Genomic DNA, 21,759 nt, shown 5'->3' on the forward strand with positions numbered 1-21,759 from the left:
ATGCATTCATCTACATCATCATATTTAAATTCTGACACTGCGGCATCTGTGAGCACTGGTCTCATTCTACCTAGATGTCATGCAGGCTGTCTGCTTTGTAATTACTTCACTTCTCTACAGAGTGAACTTTTGTAAGGTTCCAGGACACAAATTAGCTTTCCTTATCTCGTCTGTATATCACGTGGGGTTCAGGAATTCCTGTAGACAAAAGAAAAGAAGAAGCAAGAACTGCTGATAACCCTCAGCCTTATTGTCAAAAGACCTTAATTTAAACAGGGTTAGGAATCTTAGGCACCATCGCTGAACCCATTCTCTTAGGTTTCAAAGTTCATTTCAAGCCCTTGATCTCTAGGAAGGTGGGGGAGGGTAAAGGTCAGAAGCAATCACCATCTTTCAAGGCCTGCACAGAGCTGGAGGATAAGGTAACCTTCTCTCCACCTCTTTTACACTGGAAGACACCTCAGGCATAATACACCTTATCTATACAAATTTGCTTCTCAGGATCACCAGTTCAGTGACCATTCCATTCACTCTTTGTCCCTTCACAGGCTTGTTTTAGTAGAAAGTTGGAGCCCAGGGTACTGAGGAATCCAGCCAGGGATCCCAATTCCTTGGCCAGTGTTCTGTCCCTTGGGATTTGATGCCCATTCCTGACTTTTTTTGCTCATAGCGAAAGAGTGCTAATCCTGGGAATTGGGTCTTTTCACTAAAAAAAGCAGAAGATAGAAACAGGATTGAGGATCAGACCCAGGAAAATGAATGGAGAAAACAATCCAAGGTTCCATATTTTGGTGAGTACTGAAAGAATTTTGATTCTAAAAAAAAAAAAAAAAAGAATTTTGATTCTACTTTTTTTTTTTTTAAAAAAAATATGCTTTGAAGATAGATATGCAGACATCATCTGTGTCCTGTAAGAACTTTAAAGAATATACATACAGATTTTATTCATGTGTTTTTTTTTCTAAATTATGATGTGTTTGTTGCTAAAATTTGGTTTTCACGATTCTTATGGATTCTGATGTAATTCCTTCTTGACATTTTTGGTTTTGTTAATTTGAATGACAAATACATATGTATAATAGTTTAAGGAACATTGGGATTGTAAATAAAAGACCTAGACCAAGAAGAGTATGCTTGCTCTTCCATTTATTTGCCCATTAATTTTTCTCACTGGCTGATCTATAATTTAATCATATAGAAATCATATATCCCTTGGCTTCTACCTTTCATCCTATGTATGATATTTTCCAACATAATACCTAGCACAGTGCAAATGCTCAATATATGCATATAAGATCTGAAAACAGCAGAAGGGCAACTTGTTTTACAGGATGTTGTAGATAAGTAATTCTGGAATGCTCTAGATCTGAGTTCTTCTCAATCTCACTTCCAAGTTAGCAAATAATGCTAGGTGGCTCATGGGTAAGGATGAAATAGGGAGGAGAAGAACAGGTTGAGTGGCTATGCAAGAAGACTGACAGAGGGCTGTCATCTCCATGGTTTACTCTCCCTATTGTTAGCCTGCAGGGCTCTGCCCCACAGCCTATAACCATTAATATTGTAAGGATCCTGCGAAATGTCGGAGAAAGAGACCACCAAGTGACCACTCATGCAATTGGCAGAAGGGGGATTTATTGAACCAGCATGCTGGGGCTCCGTGCCCACTCAAGAAGGGAAAGCAGCCCAGAGCCCCGAGCAGGGGCTGAGCACTGCTTAAGTACACTTTTTGGGGAGGGCGGAGGGCTTTGTATACATCAGAACAAATCATCATTAGGCGTGGGAAAATTGAATAACAACTCCTAAACATGATTGGTTCATTCATTGGCGGGAACAGGTCAGGCTGGAGTGATAGGTCATTCCTAAGGAGGGGGGTTACATTTAAACTGATTGGTCCAGGCCCTGCAATGCCTATGTGCGACCACACAGAGCCCTTATTACTGGGCAGTTCCAAGCATTGTCTTAACAGCTACAGAAATTTAACTCAGACCTTGCAGCTTAGAAACTTTACAACACCCGGTCTTTTACCCTTTAACTTTTACGCTTTAACTTCAATTTCTTTTACCCTTACAATATCTCCCTGGACCCAGCGTGGCATCCACCTAGGAGTGTAGATCTCTTGTCTGTCTAAAGAGAACATGGTTGGCAGATCCCCTTGAGTGGAGAAGCAGGTGGTGAGACTTGGGTGAGGCAGGCAAAACAGTTTGAGTCACCTGGAACAGGACCAGATGTCATTCTGAGGTCAGTTGGGGAATTTTTCACTACAGAGTTCAGGAGAATGGATTTGATTTTTTAAAATGCGATATGCAGATGTATTTGGGGAATATAAGTTTCATCTGGAAACTCACAGGTTAATTGGTGATTGTGTCTGGGAAATGATATTGTACTAACTGAACAGAAATGTATGTAATAAAAGTTGTTTTACTGTTGCAAATAGAACTATCTTTGTGTGTGTTAAAACAGGCCCAGAAATGCAGTGTGTCATTACACTTGTATTGTGAATATGTATGAAAGTCTGGAGAGTTAATATTAATATTTAGTTCCATTCTAATTATAATCATTAACTTCTGTGGACTTCAGACAACTGCAAATATTTCAGGTGGCTTTCATTCCCCATTTCACTCTCATTCTCTTCCTTTTGGTATCTCCTTCCTCATTGTGTTATTTCCTCCTCTGGATTCTCAATTTAAGAGGGGAGATAAACCTAAGAGAAAATGCTAAGAGAAACCTGAAACAATTGAGATGAAAAAGCTAAGGAATAATATCTACAAGTGGGGCAATAATATTGTTTTATTTAGAACCCTGCCTGAAGAGATTTGGCACTGTAGATATAGGTATGTGTAAACTAGTGGCAAGCTATATATAGACATATTTGAGTTATCAGAATAAACAATTTCACAGCTTACCTAGACCCTTAATTCCAATACTCTGAATTTTATTATACATGATACTAACTGTGAGATAATGCTTCACATACTTATGTTTAGCTAAGAAGTAATAGCCAACACACATACTTTTTTTTAGCATAGTGGGAAACCTGTCTAGATATCATTGAAGGGGACAGAGTATTAGTTGTCAGATTGTAGAGCAGTGTTGGCCAGGAGCATAGCATTCTTTTCTTTTAATAGTTAGATTGACTAGATTCCCTGTTCTCTTTCTTCTTTTCCCTTTCTTCTTCCCTCCCTTTTTCCTCATACTCCTTCCCTGTTTCTCTCCCTCCTTTTCTTCCCAGTGCTGAGGGGTTGAACCCAGGGAATTACACATGCTAAGAAAGTGCTCTACCACTGAATTACATCTCTAGCCTTAGATAGGCTGGATTCTGGCCTATAGGAAAAGTCACCCTAGAGGATTTTGGCATAAAGGCATACCTTTTCTCAGCTTGACATTGAATGTGTAGACAATGTCATGTGGTACCTGAAATGAATTACTGAGAGAAAAGTAGTGGTGAATGTAAGCATCTTCTGATCTATGAGCTTGGTGGGTTCTGTGTGGTGAGCTTTCCCATGTAGGCTTTTGTGGAGAAGTGGGTATGTCGGGTGTGCTTATCTTAAAAATTCTGGACTTATTTGGTATATTCTACATCCCTTTACCTAAGCTGTAAGCATTGGGAAGAACTTATTATACAAATATCTGGAAAGCAACGTCATTGAGTGGACCTCATTACCCTGTATATATATATTTTTTAATATTTATTTTTTAATTTTCGGCGGACACAACATCTTTGTATGTGGTGCTGAGGATCGAACCCAGGCCGCACGCATGCCAGGCGAGTGCCCTACCGCTTGAGCCACATCCCCAGCCCCATTACCCTGTATATTTATCTCCTTGCTCTAGCACCCATTTTCATTGGGCTGCTAGGTGTTCATAAGCCTAGCCTCTTTAAACTCCCTATAACAAATAAAGATGATGGTAAGAAACTGGTTCAGGAAGTGCGATAGAAGGCCATACTGTACCTAAAGGTGGGTGCTCTGTATTAATTGGGCTATCCAGGAAATAAACCATAGGTTTGAGTAACTGGCAGAAGGTGTGTTTGGCCATGCACTTATATTTGTGGGGTATAACCATGAGCAGTACAGAGAGCGGGTACTGTGCAATCAGGGCTTCAGATTACTTCCTTCAGTGTGTATTAGTGGGTGTGTAGTTTGGTTTCTGGGCAGAGCTCACAAGTCTGAGTTGGCTTCTGACTGACCCTTTTTTTTCCATTTGTACCATGATAGAAAGATTATGCGTAGAGCACCTATTCCCCCCAGAGCCAAACTTGTTAAACTGGCTGCTCCCTGAATGAAAATAATCACATCTAATTATATACTGAAAATGAAGCAAGAGGAAAATAAAATAAAAATGACAATAGCAGTGAGAAATTTTCAATTAGCTTCTGAATTCACGCTACTGAGCTAATGTTTAATTTTAAGAATTTCTCTCCTTTGCTCTTTCCTCTCCAGGCACTGATCTCTGTGCTTTTGCTAGTTCCTTTCCTTCTATAGGGTCTTGTTAACCATGGACACTCTCAATTATCTTTCTCTCACCTTTGAGGCTTATAAACTAGAGGAGGTGGACGTTGTTGTCCAACTATTCATTGACTTCTTAAATCCCTTGCTGTGTACAAACCCAGATAATAATTTCTCTGTGTGTGCAATTTTCTACCTTTTGGCTACCCCTGTTTACCTGGAATTTTTTTGTCAACCAAACACCTGTCTCCTGAATTGTTAGGGTGTTTTTTAACCTATGATCTCTGCCTATAGAGCTCCAGGAAGAGTAAAAAAAAAATTGTGAGGTGGGAGCTGGGAGATATCTTTCAGGTACAGAGAGACTCTGTCTCAATAAGTAACACTGTGATCATTAGTATCAATAGTAAAGTGCAGCATAATATAGCTCTAACATTTTATATTATTATTTTTGAAACATTTGAATATATTTCCTTTTTATTTACAGAGAATGGGAGAAAGAGAAGATGGCTTGGTGCTGACACTTTAATATATGTCCTGGTCAGAATGTGAGCAGGTCTGTGATATGAGCAGAGGAGTCTCATTGAAGCCCTGAGAGCGGAGGGATTAAATAGTTTTTATTGATATATGTCATCTGTTCATTGATTGTGAGGGTGCAGATGTTTCAGAGAAAGAAAGCAAACACATAACTCATCTCTCTTGACATCTGACCCTGTTTATTCACTATCTGAATTAATTTTGTATAAAAATGAAATGGTTGTTTTAAAAATGTGATGCAAAGAGCAACCCCTAATTGGGAGTCTCTCTCACCTTGTGGGAGATATTTCTATTTGCACTTGAATAAATCTTACTCTTATGCTGAAAAAAAAAATGTGATGCAGAGTTAAAGAAAACATGACATACTTAAAGACTATAGGGGATGTTGATTTTGCTTACATAATCCATGAGAAACAGTTGTTCAGGACAGGTGCTATGAACTTGTACTTGAGCATAGTAGCAAAAGAGTTAGGAAGGGGGCCTTTAAAATAATTTTGGTAACAATAGGATGAAAGGAAAGATTAGATCAGGGCGGTAAAACTGTATAACAGGGAAAATGCCAGAGGGGGAAATGAAGGATTCTTCCAATTTGAATATCAGGCAGATGGACTGATATAAATGGATGGCTCAGTGAGGTGCTATTTACTAAACTAGTGATCCATAGAGACATTTAAAATTCCTATGTGTGCTTCATTTTTTCCCCCAGAATCATTCAATCCTTGGAAATTACTCACGGTTGTGGTTGAGTTCTGGGCATTTTCTGTGGGCCTAGCAGAGAAGCAGCAGCCCTGTAGCAATGGGTGAGAAGAGGGGTATGGCACGGATGCTACTGGAATGCAGTCTCAGCGACAAATTGTGTGGTAAGTTCAGATGCCACAAATGCCTGACCTTTGAATTTAGGATTATGGAGACTAAAGTCTGTATAGATTCTAGAAGGAAGATGCTTTGATTTCTAGTAAGAATGAATAAAGTGGTATTAAAAGAATGTGGTCAGAGGTCATTCATTATCTTTGCAGGGTGGGGCAGGGAGAGTGCTGATCAGAGATTCAGATGTGGCATCCTCTCTCTCAGTAGGAAAATGACAGAAAAGGCATAGTATACAGTTGATGTGTTAAGAAACAGGAACACTGGGGCTTCTGATTAGAGTTGCTCCCATTATTATATACATTAAATGTAACTGCAGTGAAAGACAGAAGAGCTGACAATTTCACCTATGATGGGCTGAGGCTGATGGGTAGGGAAAGTTGTGTGGCATCAGGTCAGGCTTCTTAATCTTCTTTCCTTGCTATTAATTGCCTGCCCAGTGGTCCAGGAGCAGCAGTATGAAGTGATCATTGTCCCGACTCTCCTGGTTGGCCTCTTCCTCATCCTTCTTGCAGTCATCTTGTGGCTTTTTATAAGAGAACAAAGATCCCAACAGCAGCGTCCTGGAATTCGAGGTAAAACTCAAACTGTGGGCTCAAGAAAGATGAATATTAGGAAAAAGATAAGCCATATCTCAACAGATATAAGTCCAAGAGTTTAGGTACCTTTAATGGCAGAGACAAGGGCTGCCTCTTTGGAGTGGAGAGGAGAGACCTCTTCTCTAGGAGGTCAGGAGTTAGAACTCCACATGTGCCTGTTGACTAAAAGAAAAATGGAAATAGAGGCCTCATGAGACCTCTTTCTGTCCTCTTTGTCCAACTGAACTAGCAAATTTTGACTATGTGAATGTCTAAGGATTAAGGAAGAAGGTCTAAAAGATAAAGCTCAGGGCTTTATTAACATCCTTGAAGGATAACTTTCTACTCTATGATCCATTCTATCCCTACTCTATTCCTCAAAAATATATGATGAGAAAGGGTAGCCTTCATTCTAGTCTTTGAAGTACTGGGTAGGAAAGGTTTAGAGGTTCTTGTGGAGTATCATTGAACATGCAATGAAAGAGAATCAGCTCATGGAGGAAGCTAAGAGTATAGAGAAGGAGAAAAAATCCTGACAGTGATATAAAACTCTATAGTGGCTGATCCTCAGTCTTCGTCCAAATTTTATGTCAATTGTTTCATAAGTTCACTTTTATTGAAAACGTCTCAAAGGAATTGAATAAACTCACCCCTTCTGCTTATCACATTCTCTTTTGAACCCCCAAATAAGACTTCTTGTTATAGCTATCATCTCCCAAACAACTCTTTCCAAGCTCATTAATGGTACCTATTTTGACAAGTCCATCTTGCTTAACCTGACAAAAGCATTTGAAACACATTCATGCTTCTTCTTTCTTGAAGCACTTTTTTAGAAAAATAAAATAAAATCACTTTTATGATTATATGATATCATTTTCATTCTTATAGATTCAAATGCTTTTTCTATTCTGATTATGGTTCCTGGAACTCCGGATTCTTACATTAAATCAACTACTTTGAAGTTTCAATATAATACACATCTTGTAGGTAATATGTTCAAAACCAAGGTCTTTTTTTTTAAAATTATTAGTTGTTCAAAACATTACATAGCTCTTTTTTTAAAAATTTTTTAATACTTATTTATTAGTTTTTGGCGGACACAACACCTTTGTATGTGGTGCTGAGGATCGAACCCGGGCCGCACGCATGCCAGGCGAGCGTGCTACCGCTTGAGCCACATCCCAGCCCCCATTACATAGCTCTTGACATATCATATTTCATACATTTGATTCAAGTGGGTTATGAACTCCCATTTTTACCCCGTATACAGATTGCAGAATCACATCGGTTATGCATCCACGCAAAACCAAGGTCTTGAAATTACCTTACAAGTGTGCCCTTAAAACCATCCTCCCTATCTAAGTAAATCGCAAGCCCAGCCTTCTATGTTTTCATCTAAAACCTTGTAGGTATCTGTGACTCCCTCTTTTTTTCACATATTCAACCCATAAGCAGATACACTCAACTCTATCTTTAAAATTAACCTAAGCCAATCTCATCTCTCATAGACTGTAGTAATATGCTCCTAACAGCTTTACCTACTTTTGGCCCTGCCTGTGTCTCCTCAGAGGAGCCAGATGATTCTTTTAAGGCATTCATCAGTCTGTTAATTCTCTCCTTGAAATACCTCAATAACTTTCTATCTTGCTCAGAATGAAAAAAGTCAAAGCTCTTCCCATGGTCTTATATGATCTGAACCTCTCTTGCCTTATGTCCTACAACTCTCCAACAATCCTACTTGGCTCTGCTGCACCAGATTCCTTGCTATTTCTCAAATACTTTAAGTATGTTCCTTTCTCAGTGCCTTTGAACATCTTGTTCCCTTTGCCTACAGTACTTTTTCTGACATCAATGTGGTTTGCTACCTAATTGCTTCCATACCTTTCTCCAATGTCATTGTATCAGAAAGGCCTTCCTTGAAATGAAATCTTTGTGGATAAAGTAGCATCACTGATGTTTCTTCTTTCGTCATTTCCTCTACAATACTTATTGACTCATTATTTTCTGCCTGATCACGAGAAGGTAACCTTGTTGAATTATGACTTCACCTATTCCCAACACCTAGAAAAGTATCTGGTATATAGCTAGTGATATTTGTTGAATAAAGGGATGGGTTAATGAGTGATGGTAAATTTAATGAGAAGAATGAACCTTTCTTTTCCAAACGGAGGAAAGTTCATGCCAGCTAAGGAAGGCAGAACGTATCAGAAGACTTAAACCGATACGCAATGAAATATGGAATAATTTGACTTTTAAGATAACTTGAGGAAGAAAGGATAAGCCACAGCTATGGTAGAGAAGTTATCTATACGTTTATTCCAAATTTGGAAGCCACATGACTGACTTAAATGGTAGTCTCCACTGGCAATTACCATTGCCCTTAAGTATCTGTGGTTTTGTACCTGTTCAGGAACTCCCTTGTCTCCATATCATACTCATGGAGAATATAGAATTATAATCCTGAGAAAGACAGAAAGAAAATGTCGTCACTACTTTACAAGGGTCCATCCTGAGTTTTCCCAGAAGTAAAGGGGATTATTATAAAGGTTCTACAAATTTGATGTTGATACCAATTAATAGAGCAGCATCAGAAGATATCCCTCCATTGACCAGAGGTAAAACTGCTAAAAGAACTTCCTGGCTGGTTCATTCTAGGCTTTTCTGGAGTTCTCAGAACAAGAAACTGGTGATTGATATCATCTCTTTATTCTAGGCAGTGCTGCTGGGCCTCCATCTAGGAGTCCAAGTTGGGAAGCAACAGGACGTGGAGGAAAAGTGCTGGTGCCACTTAAGGAGACATCAGTGGAAAGTTTTCTGAGGGCTTCCACATCTGCCTTGTCTAAGCTGCAGGTGCCCCGAGAGCAATTCTCAGAAGTTTTGGAGCAGATCTATAATGGCAGTTATGGGATCATCTATCGAGCCAAGATGTGTACTGGGGACCCTGCTAAGCCCAAAAATATTGTCCTCAAGACTTTAAAAGGTAAAAGGAGAAGTGTTAGACTTCCCTTCCCTTTTTACTTTTCACTTGTGAACTCCTAACAATAAATGTCAACAGTTTTGCAAACATTAAGATATTTTTCAACAAATATTGTGATCACAACTCTGTATAGAAGAAGGCAATTAAGAGTGGAAGCTTGAGACAAAAATGATATTCTTCAGGGTCCTTATATCCCTAACTCATCTTTACCTACTAAGGCTGTTAAAACAGACTGTTTCATATTAGATGTTTCTTGGACTAGGATTCTGAGGTTGCTTTTAAATTTCTCTTTCCTGTTTGATACTCCTTCCTGATACTGCATTTCTCCCCCTACCTCTCTCTTTCTCTTTTGCTGATACTCATGATGTGGACTGGTAATAGTGAATACACAAAATAGAAAAAGGATAAGATAAACAAGAATATTAATCAAAATGCCCACATAGTTCCAGTGTTTCAATTAGAATAGAAATTTGCCTATTTAGGAAGAGGAAAGCCTATTCATTTTTAAGATGATAGTCTATGATATCTTTGATAAAGTGTCAGTGACAATGAGCATCGTTAACTTCTAATTGGTCCTCTATTTACTTTTTGTCTGCACTTACTCCTCAGATGGTAACTGAGAGTTACCATCTGAAATGGTTTTTTGCTCCTTGTTTCCTCTTAATTGGTTGAGCTCACTGCTCACTGCCCTGGCTCTTCTATCCTCTGCAGAACCTGCTGGGCTCCATGAGGTTCAGGATTTTGTAGGACGAATCCAGTTCTATCAGTACCTGGGGAAACACAAGAACCTAGTACAACTGGAAGGCTGCTGCACAGAGAGACTGCCACTCTATATGGTGTTGGAGGATGTGGCCCAGGGGGACCTGCTCAGCTTTCTCTGGACCTGTCGCCGGGTGAGCAGTGGAGTAGAGGTGTTAGGGGGCAAAGCTTGACCTGGTTGATTAGCTGTTCACATATCAATTAGCATCACAAGTGACAAAACATGGAGACAATATAATAGCATAACAGTAACTGAGTATTAATGTCCAAGAGAACTTTTTGCAGTAATTGAAGTATTCCATATCTGCTCTGTTCACTGATAGCCCCCAGTCACATGTGCTGTTGAACACCTGAAATGTAGCGGGTGTAACTGAGAAACCGAGTTTTTAATTTTATTTAATCTTGAATAATGTAAGTTTAAATAGACACATGTGATTAATGGCTATCATATTGGGCAATGTGTTTATAGTATGAACTCTTGATCTCACCTACTAGCTTATAACTTTTGGCAAGTTACCTCACTGATCGTGAGTTTCTAAATCTGTAAAATGGGAATAATAAATTATTACAAAAAGAGACCTGCAAATGTCATAATTTTATTCTCTTTTAATGTTGAGTAATGTTTCCTTGTTTATATATACCACAGTTTCTTTATCCATTCATCTATTGAAGGGATCTAGGTTGGTTCTACAGTTTCGCTATTGTGAATTGAGTGGCTATAAATATTGATTTGGCTGTGTTACTATATAGTATGCTGATTTTAAGTCCTTTGGCTATAGACTGAGAAGTGGGATAGCTGGGTCAAAGGGTGGTTCTATTCCATACTGCTTTCCATATTGGCTGCACCAATTTGCAGTCTCACCAGCAATGTATGACTGTGCCTTTTCCCTCACATCCTCGCCAATATTTATTGTTGTCTGTATTCTTAATAACTGCCATTCTGACTGGTGTGAGATGAAATCTTAGAGTAGTTTTGATTTGCATTTCTGTAATTACTAGAGATGTTGAACATTTTTTCATATATTTGTTAATTGAATGTATATCTTCCTCTGAGAAGTGTCTGTTCAGCTCCTTATCCCATTTATTGATTGGGTTGCTTATATATCCTGGAGTTTAGTTGGAGAATATCATGCTAAGCAAAGTAAGCCAATCCCCAAAAACAAAGACTGAATGTTCTCTCTGATAAGTGGATGCTGATCCATAATGGGGGTAGGGGAATGGGAAAAATAGAGGAACTTTGATTGGGCAAAGGGGAGGGAGGGTGCATGCGGGCAGGAAAGATGGTAGAATGAGATGGACATCATTACCTTAGGTATGACTGCACATATGGTACGACTACATTGTGTACAACCAAAGAAGTGAAAAGTTGTGCTACATTTGTGTACAATTAATCAAAATGCATTCTGCTGTCATACCTATAAGATAAATTAGTTAATTAATAAAAAAGGAATAAGCATTGTTCAAAAAATCAGAGACATTATGTATGTAAAAATTGTTATGATGACAATAATGATATTATGTATGTAAAAATTGTTATAATGACAACTATTTTTGTTATGATGATTTCAATTCTGTTGTTACCATTTAAGTGTCTTTTCTTTAACATTATTCTAGTGTTCCAGGATTGAGGAGGAAAGCATTCAGCTTTTATGTTTTTATACCTCAAACTCACATTAAAAAATAAACAAACATGCTGGGCACGGTGGGATAAGTAATCCCAGTGGCTTAGGAGGCTGGGGCAGGAGGATAGAGACTTCAAAGTCAGCCTCAGCAAGAGCAAAGTGCTAAGCAACTCAGTGAGACCCTACCTCTTAACAAAATACAAAATAGGACTGGGGTTATGGCTTGGTGGTCGATTGCTCCTGAATTCCATCCCTGGGACCCCCCCACCCCCAAAAAACCCCATAAAATGTTCATAATTTTCCAGACTTAGATGGTATTTCTTTTCCTTATAATTTTCCTAGTTCTCTACATAGTCCTCTTTCTGAAGGGCCACTGTTTCCCTAGTTCCTCACTTGCTGACATGAAAATTCAATATTAATAAATCTTTATAATATACTGATTATATTGTACAACTGAACACATATGAAAAAGGAATTCTAATGTCCTTCTCATATAATTTTCTTTTGACACAGAACTACTTCTTTCTCTTCTCTTCAGTTAATATTCACTTATTCTTCAGATTTCATCAGAACCTGTTTCCATCTTTCCAACTGATCAGTTCTCTTCATCCTACCATCATATACTCTTTTAACCCTCTGTGCAGTTCTTTCATGGTACTTAAACATCTCTAACAATTTCTTTATGATTATTTGCTTCTAATTCACATAGGATTATTTGATTATAAGTCACACATATACACAAAATAAGTGGCAGAAGTAACTATGTTTATTTTGCTCACTCTATATTCCATGGAAATTGGTGCTTTACAGGCCTTCTGTAAAAGCCAGAATGCATCGAGGTGATGTGCTGTTAACCACATGGACACAGACACACTGTTCCAGAAAAATGACAGTGGATAACCTTATATATGCTTGTCATTCTTCCCAGGGTTCATTTCTATTCTTCATTAGTCTTCCAGTCCAATAAATCATGATACTTTTCTGCCTGAAGACTTCTCCTATCAATCTCTTTTTGACTTTTTATCCTTTGTTTTTGTATGTTTTCCTTAGCCTTCATATATTTGCATTTCAGATTATATCTATTGTACTTTTTAAAAAATCAAATGTGTTAATGCCACTTTGATATAATGTTTTTTCTCTTTCTCTTTAGGATGTGATGACCATGGATGGTCTTCTCTATGATCTCACAGAAAAGCAAGTCTATCACATTGGAAAGCAGGTCCTTTTGGGTCTGGTAAGACTAGGCAAAATAAAAACCAAGGGTGGGGATTTTTCTCATTAGCCTAGTATTTGGTGTCATTGTTCCCATGTTCAGATTCCCAAATGGGGCATATATTTTAAATTAGACATCAGGGGCAGATAGTCGTACACTGATAATTAATTTTAGTTCCTTCTTTGTGAAATCATTTAGATAATCTACTACAGGATTGGTATTTCCAGGGAGGAGGTAGTCAGCTTAGGATTTCTGGAAGGAACAGGGAAGATTTTAAAAGTTCACTCAATCTTAACATTCAAAAGACAGTGCCAAGAGCTATATGCCCATTTGCTTTATACTCTTATTTATCTATGTATACTTTTAAGAACTAATATGAAAGGGGAAATTTGGGGAGCAAGTTGGGAGAAGATATGGGAAGAGAAACTGAATGGATGAAAGGCTACAGAGCCAGAAGTGTACAAATTTATATCTGGAAAACAAGACAAACTGGTTTGGAACATGTTTTGTTGGAAACTTGATTTGATAATAAATGTGATAGGGAGTGCACATACTTAAAAAAGAATAAGAAACAAGTGAAAGAGGAAAAATGTGAAGGGGAGACAGTAGAATCACTCTTTTATTTTAAAACAACCTAAATAAAAAGGTTTTAGAACTCTGAGTTTAAGAGAAATATTTATCTTTATGTGAATCATTCAGGAAATTTAGATTACGCTATGAAATCACTCAGATAATTGTGTTTAAAATTAGCATTTGCTACAGGTTCTGTGAAGCTACCATTTTTAACTCTTTGATATATCTTGCCACCCTAATGTGTGAAATATACCAGGGATCTAAGCAGAATTAGGAGGAAGTGAAGGAAATAAAGAAGTTGGGAAGGTGAGAAAAGAGCAAGAGTTGTATCTGAAGCTCCCAATGGACAGGATGGGTACACACCATATATTTAATATTATCTTCAGCGTATGGAGCACTTAGCTGGTATGATCCCTTGGTAAAGTTAGGATGTCAGACTACAGTCTACCTTGCTTGTGATCCTTAATTGTTGAGGTGCCTTATGAGGCTAATTGATGAAGCCAATGCATTCATCAGGGCCCTGTATTACCTATAACAGGCAATATCATACTATTTGTTGTTACTTTTAACAAACCCAAAGTCAACACGTTCCTTAATTCTTCTCATGACCATATAATTTTTTTTGTTCTAAAACCTCATGAGAGAGAAATAGTCATCACTTTTTGCTTCTTCATCAACAATTGGAAATTACAGCTCACTCTTTAAAATTTTTATACTATCCTTGTTTAGCAATAATAATTTGGAACCTCTATCTTTTTAGCCATGTACAATTTCTTGATTTCTCCATCGACTTTGAGTAGATTTGTACCGGAGGAGAAAAGATCCCAGCAAATCTAGGCCATTAGTCACATGATTTAAAGTCTGCACTAGAATAATTTTGATACTTCTTTACAATATAGGTTATCAGATTTCTTGTCCTAAATTATGGTTTAGTGAATTCAGGGTGAAAATCTTATGTTTTAAAAAAGCTTTCTGACAATTCTAATTTGGAACTTGACTCAAGAACTATTAGTAGAATAAAAACTAAAATGGGTCATTAAATAAAAAATAGAATTATTAGTAGAGTTTTTGTTGTATTTTCTGTGAATTAGAATACCTTACTCTAGTTACTATCACTTAGTTACTCTGTAGTTTTGTGTAGTCATTTAAATTTATCCAAAAGATACTCCCCTAAATCAGTTAATCCAGTTATTTTAGGGAGACAATAAAATTTTACATAAATTCAATAATATGATACTCAATTTTGCTATGAAATCTATTCCCTTTCTAATATCTAACTGAGTTCATATCTGGTAGATGACAACTAATCTTCAGTGGGACTTACTAGAAAGTGGTAGTCAGATGATGTGGTACTAAATCCCAACACTATCACTACCTAACCTTGGACAAGTCACTATCTCTAAGCCTGTTTGATCATCAACCAAATAGATAAATAGCAATCAGGTTGGCTAAGCTCACAAAACTGTTTGGAAGGTCAAAGGAGATAAAGTATATAAAGTAAGTTTTGAATTTGATATGACATGGGTTTTTTTTTTATTTTTTAATTTTTTATTGTGGGTTGTTCAAAACATTACAAATTTCTTGACATATCGTGACATGGGTTTTAACAAGCATTTCTTATGTGCCAGAAACAGTTGGACAGTAGTAATAAAAAGGTATTTGCACCTGTATTCTAAAAAAAAAAAGCAAACATGTAATGCAAACATCAGCGCAAAGGAGCAATTGCTGAATAAAGAATAAAGAATACATATAAGATGTTGAAATATTTTAACAGAAAGGGAGTCATTTTATTGCAGATGGAATTTGGAATTAATACTTTCAAAATCCTTTATTAGGGATGAGGGTGTAGCAGCACTTGCCTTGCATGCATGAGGCTCTGGGTTTGATTCTCAGCAGTATAAAACTAAATAAGTGGGCTGGGGATGTGGCTCAAGCGGTAGAGCGCTCACCTGGCATGCGTGCGGCCTGGGTTCGATCCTCAGCACCACATACAAACAAAGATGTTGTGTCCGCCAAGAACTAAAATAAATAAATAAATAAATATTAAAAAATTCTCTCTCTGTCACTCTCTCTTTTAAAAAAAAATCTAAATAAGTAAATAAATCCAGCATTAATGTCGTTTGGATTATTTGCTCAGTTTGGTCATCTTAAACATAAGGTAAAATATCTGATCTATTAGCATGCTTTGGAAGTGATGTCATTATAATGAGACTTGTTTAGAGTGGGAAGTGCCCTTATCTTTTTGAGGCTTCCTAGTATGTCTCTTATCTGCAAGCTGAGCAGTGACCTTCAGATAGCTGATTATCTTTGACCTATGCTGTCAGGAATTTCTGCAGGATAAGCATCTGTTCCATGGGGATGTGGCAGCCAGGAATATCCTGATCCAAAGTGATCTGACTGCTAAACTCTGTGGATTGGGCTTGGCTTATGAAGTTCATGCCCTTGGAGCCATCTCTTCTGCTCGGACCATCCCTCTCAAGTGGCTTGCCCCAGAACGGCTTCTCCTGAGACCTGCTGGCATCAGAGGAGACATGTACGGTTTGTTCCTACCCTTTGGATATATTCTCTTCATGACCTGAGTGTTCTCCCTGATTATTATTGGGTGTATTGTCAAGTATGTCTACAAATGAGATCTATACTCAGAAGTCAGAAATACTCTCAAGAAGAAATGTTATGATACAGAGTACATGTTTGGTCTCTGCTTGCAATCCCCTTTGAATGCTTTTTCAAGCATTCTTTCTGTATTGGATTAGAAGCTTACATTAGGAAAGAAAAAAATTGCAAAGATTACTCACACCAGTATCTGAGGACTTAATCTAGTAGTTTTGCTTTAAACCTGAAGGGTGTGAGCCCACTTAATCAGAAGACTAGTTAAGTAAAGAATCCCTAAAGTAAAAATACTCAGACCACAATTCTTTTTTTTTTTTTTTTTTTTTTTGAGAGAGAGAGAGAGAGAGAGAGAGATTTTTTTTTTAATATCTATTTTTTAGTTTTCGGCAGACACATCTTTGTTTGTATGTGGTGCTGAGGATCGAACCCGGGTGGCACGCATGCCAGGCGAGTGCGCTACCACTTGAGCCACATCCCCAGCCCCACAATTCTTAATTTTAACTTAAAACATATACATGTGTATTTCTTTATCAATTTAAAAAAATTCTTTTTATTCTAATTTGTTACATATGACAGCATTACAATTTATTTATAAATCTTTTGAAGAAGGGGAAAAGCTGCATTATGGGAGAACGGGGCTTCTAAATGAAGTCATATGTCCTGTTTCTTGTCTAAATAGCACCTCTAATGACTAACTTTGGGTTCCAATTTGGGATGGTTCTAAGTGCAGTGAGAAACTTAAAAACATTTGCGTAACAATTTGACTGCATACTTGTTATTATTATTTTAATTTTCTACTGTTCTCACCCACACAATTTTACATTTTTCTCCTTCTTTGTTTGGGGGAGGTTACCAGGGATTGAACTCAGGGGCACTCAACCACTGAGCCACATCCTCCACCCTATTTTGTACTTTATTTGGAGACAGGGTCTTACTAAATTGCTTAGTACCTCACTGTTGCTGAGGCTGGCTTTGAACTTCATCTTCCTGCCTCAGTCTCCTGAGTTGCTGGGATTATAGGTGTGCACCAATGCACCTGGTTTACGGAGAGATTTTCATAAGGCACAGACAGATTCTTGTACAAGTCATTCATTAGAGATTTGGATAAGACAGGCAAATTCCAGGAAATGCCAGGAGGTCACATGTACCAGAGCTGGAGTCCCCCTTGTCAAAGATAGGGCAGGGACAGGATCAAATAGTGGGAGGTTAGTGCTTCTTATTCACCACAACTTTGTATGACCCTCATCTCATCATAACGCTTTCTTTTTAGTAGTATACTTTTATAGATTGTTTTCAAGGCATTCAACTTACTTTTCACAGAGATAATATTTATATTCAATCATCTTTTATAGTATTTATTTGCTTATATAATAATACACAATTACAGTTACATGTACAATTGGTGTAAACAGGCTTGTAAAGAATCACAATTGACTATTTTTGGTAACCATATAACTCAAGTGCTTGAAGAAGCTCAGAGATGGAATGTAGAGTATCCTAATAGCTATGAGTGTCATGAGTGGTAGAGGAAATTTAGTACATTAGTTAATATGATTTTGGTTAAAAACTTCCATCAATGTTTTACTAATATCTGTTTTTCAATAGATACATGTTGTAATGTATCTATTTTATGATTAAAAATTAGTCATAAAAATTACTCATTTAATGATTTTTACTATAGTATTATATACATCTTTCAAATCATATTGCTTAAGCAAATACTCATTCCAACAACATATAAAGCTTGCTCTGTTAATATTTTTCCTAGTTTTGGGCAATTAGATTTACTGAGAAAATAGAGGATATATGATAACTTTGTTTGGCTTGTGCTAAGAACAAGACTAAAACCTTAGCAGAAAGGGGTGGAAAGAATGAAAAAAGATGCAAAAGAAATTTCCCTATGGGTGAGTGGATTTATGTGATTGTGCGCGTGCACACACACACAAATAATAGTAAACATCTATTCATGTTAAATATAGAAGAAATATACATCCAATCTTCAAAGAAATTAGAATCTAAGGGAATTGTACAGAAATGTTTCTCTCTCTTTTTTCCTTTGTCTGTGGCACCCAGGGCACTCTACAACTGAGCTACATCCCTAGCCTTTTTGTTTTTTATTTTTATTTGAGACAAGGTCTCATTAAATTGCCCAGGATGGCCTTGAGCTTGCAATCATCCTTCATCTGGGATTATAGGTATGAGCCACTGCACCTAGCCAGGAATGCATTATTACTTTGCTTATTTTATCAGATACCCCTTCATTCTTCTTTATTACCTTCTTTATGGTACTGTTACTGAAGGTTTCTATATTTAAGTGAGCTCTCTAGGAAAGAAAAAATAGAAGTTAAGTAGAGGGTTTTATTTCTTTTACAGCTGGTCCTTTGGGATCCTGCTTTATGAGATGGTGACTCTAGGTAAGCATGATCTCCAAAGTGTGTGGCTGGATGCAAATATGCAAGTATGTTTATTTGGGGGTTGATTTTTTTTTTTTTGAGAAAGTGTTTTAGAACAGGCCTGAAGATTAAATGGGTTGATATGACTTCCAAGCCTGATTCCTGAGAAGTCTTATAAAGTGATGATTCCCTCTTACTCTACTCCTTCCCTCCCTTCCCTTCTCTTAACTTTCTTTTGCTCTCTTTCTTTCTTTCAATCCAGCAATGTTAATTCCAAGAGATTTTTTCTTATCCAAAGGATAATTCCCACACTGATCTTGTGTAAACATGTTTTCTTCAGACTTATTAATCGATTCAACTAAGAAACTACAGCACCTTTCCATGTTATGAAGAGTGGAGGAAAGGTCTTATTTCTTACTTTGCATTATTTTATTACTTTCCTAAAGACTCAAGATTCTCTTTTCCCCAAATTCACTATGCTACATCCTTACTAGAATAGCAGGGGACAACTCTCTTGTATCTAGTATTTTCCCTATGGATTTATCTTTTGCTAACAATTAGCCCAAGTAGATGAAGAGTAATGTTATTTGAAGTTCATATTTTATGACACTAAAGTTCTCTTGCTACTCTCATTCTTTCCATATTGACAGGGGCACCACCATATCCTGAAGTCCCTCCTACCAGCATTCTACAGTATCTTCAGAGAAGAAAAATCATGAAGAGACCCAGTAGCTGCACACATACTATGTAAGTGAATTTTGAAGGTCTGCTTTTCTCTAATTATAAATATTTTTTGCTTCCTATCAATCACTCTCTTTTCAAAGTGGCTCAGATGATCCTCAGTTGTCTTTAGGTGCTAATGCATGGACTTAGACAAAACCCACGAGGTAAAACACATTTGCTAATATATCATGTATGCATACATATCATGTATGTGTGTGTATACACTCACATTATCATACACAAAATATTGAGGCAAAACCAGAACTATATTAGGAATCTAATTTGATAAAATTTGTTTAATTCTGTAGGGATCTCCTAAAATAGGCAGGAAATAGATTAAATGAAATGTAAGTACATTATTGCTTTGTGTAAATGCCAATCGTCTTCCAGCCTCAGTTCAAAGATAGCTCTCATAAAATCAATTGTACTAGATTTATTCATTCAGAGTTTACTGGCTCTTATTCATATTTAACTTTTAAAAACTACTGCTGTTTTCTCAGCTCTCAGTATGATAGAACTAACCTGAAAAAGGGAAGATAGTAGAAATTACAAAGGCAGAAGGAAGATCCAATATTCTCAGCAGAAAGGAACCACTGGCAAACCACTCTGAAGGCATAAAATAAGAAAATTTAAAATTACATGCAGAATATTTTTATTAATGAAGTTCAAAAGGGGACTATTATGGAACATAAGAAAAAGTTAAACTATGTTTAAGAAGATGGCAGACATAACATGTTAGTGAACATTTCTAGTAGATTATTATTTGTAAAATTTTTAAGCTCTAAATAATTACTCTATGAAGCAGATTATAAAGTTTAAATGTCTTAACTATATACACATATGCACAGTATAGTAATGCTAGCTGGGCATCTATAATGAAACTGCTGCCAAATATTTCCTGTAGGTTTCTGTGTGTAAAGGGTTGTCCTTCATACTAGCGGAAACATTTAACTGACAAAGTATCTTACCTTAAACATAACATTTTGATGAATATCTGAAATAACATAAAGATCAACATAAAGTATGCAGCAATATAGTACAATAATTAAAACTTCCACCCCATGTTACAGAGTAAAAAAAAACTGTTTTGTTCTAGCCATTCATTTAGTGTGCACTATTTACAATATACAATGAACAATGAAAAAAACTGTCCCATCATACTCTGTAGTTTGAAAAATCTTTAGTCTTTTCTATTATAAAAGAAGTTCCAGGCACCAATGAAAAAAACATGGAAAGAAACAAAAGAAGTCCCAATGAGAAGAGGACATTAAGATACTTGACATTAAAAAAATTAAAATAATTATCGGTCTCTGGGAATGAGACAGGGCAAAGAATAGCAGGGTTTCTTTGTTTTTTGGGGTGTATGTGTGTGTGTTAAGATATGTTGAGAGAGGAGACATGTTTCTTTCTTTTTTTATTTTTGGTACTAGGGATTGAACTCAGGGGCACTCGACCACTGAGCCCCAGCCCCAGCCCTATTTTGTATTTTATTTAGTGACAGGGTCTCACTGAGTTGCTTAGCACCTCGATTTTGCTGAAGCTGGCTTTGAACTCATGACCCTCCTGCCTCAACCTCCCAAGCTGCGGGAGTGTGCCACATTGCCTGGCGTGTGCCACCATGCCTGGCGAGACATGTTTCTTATACATTTGCCTGTTTCTCTTGTCTCCTTCTCAGGTACAATATTATGAAGTCCTGTTGGCGTTGGAGTGAGGACAATCGTCCCTCACCCAGAGAGCTGCGCTTTCGCCTAGAAGGTGCTGCTAGAACTGCTGATGACAAGACTGTTCTGCAAGTACCAGAGTTGGTGGTGCCTGAACTATATGCATCTGTGGCTGGTATCAGTATAGAAAGCCTTTCCTACAGCTACAGCATCCTTTGAAGGCTTCCAGCTGGATACATTTATATGTGATTCTATTTTCTTGAAACCAATTCCTCCAAGAACACTCTAGTGGGAAAGGGAGATAAAGGACATAGATCCTAGTTATTTCCCTACATATATTGCTAGAAATGTGAAGTGATGCTGGTTGATGCTCTTCACACCACATACCCTTGAACTGAGAAATACTGTCAGTCTCATTTTTTTCTATCTCAGTCCTAAAAACCCTGGGTAGAAGTGGAGAATGTGTCAATGCAAAGGAGGCTTGAAAAATCTGCAACTTAAAAAAACAAAAAAAACTTCAGTGTTTGTTGGGGTATAGCACAAATAGGCTAGTCCTTCTCATCCTAGGCTTGCTTACTCCTTAACAATATTTTTATCTACTATTACAAGGTTCAAAGAAACTAGGAATGAAATGAAGAAATAGAAATCTAATAAAGGAGGTGATGAGGAGATTTAAGATTTTTATTTGCTCAAGAGTATAGCTGTGGACCAAAATCTCCTTCAAAGGGAAGCTTGAGGGGACATAAAATTTCCCACTCCTGGTCCTTACATGAAGGGTTGAAGAACTTTGAAGGAAAGATTCTGAGT

At 37.3% G+C, this 21,759-nt stretch overlaps 1 protein-coding gene across 1 annotated transcript; it reads left to right on the forward strand.

Annotated features, from left to right (window-relative positions):
- Nucleotides 1-5,775: 5,775 nt before the first annotated feature.
- Nucleotides 5,776-21,232, forward strand: Styk1 (serine/threonine/tyrosine kinase 1). Its single transcript, XM_027924009.2, has 9 exons — nucleotides 5,776-5,839; nucleotides 6,284-6,418; nucleotides 9,135-9,401; nucleotides 10,110-10,291; nucleotides 12,930-13,013; nucleotides 15,890-16,098; nucleotides 18,549-18,589; nucleotides 19,219-19,315; nucleotides 20,967-21,232. The coding sequence occupies exons 1-9, from the start codon at nucleotides 5,776-5,778 to the stop codon at nucleotides 21,169-21,171; spliced, it is 1,284 nt and encodes a 427-aa protein (XP_027779810.2). The 3' UTR covers nucleotides 21,172-21,232.
- The last annotated feature ends 527 nt before the right edge of the window (nucleotides 21,233-21,759 follow it).

The sequence above is a fragment of the Marmota flaviventris genome, chromosome 3, assembly GCF_047511675.1.
Source record: "Marmota flaviventris isolate mMarFla1 chromosome 3, mMarFla1.hap1, whole genome shotgun sequence".
In the NCBI taxonomy this organism is placed as follows: Eukaryota; Metazoa; Chordata; class Mammalia; order Rodentia; family Sciuridae; genus Marmota; species Marmota flaviventris.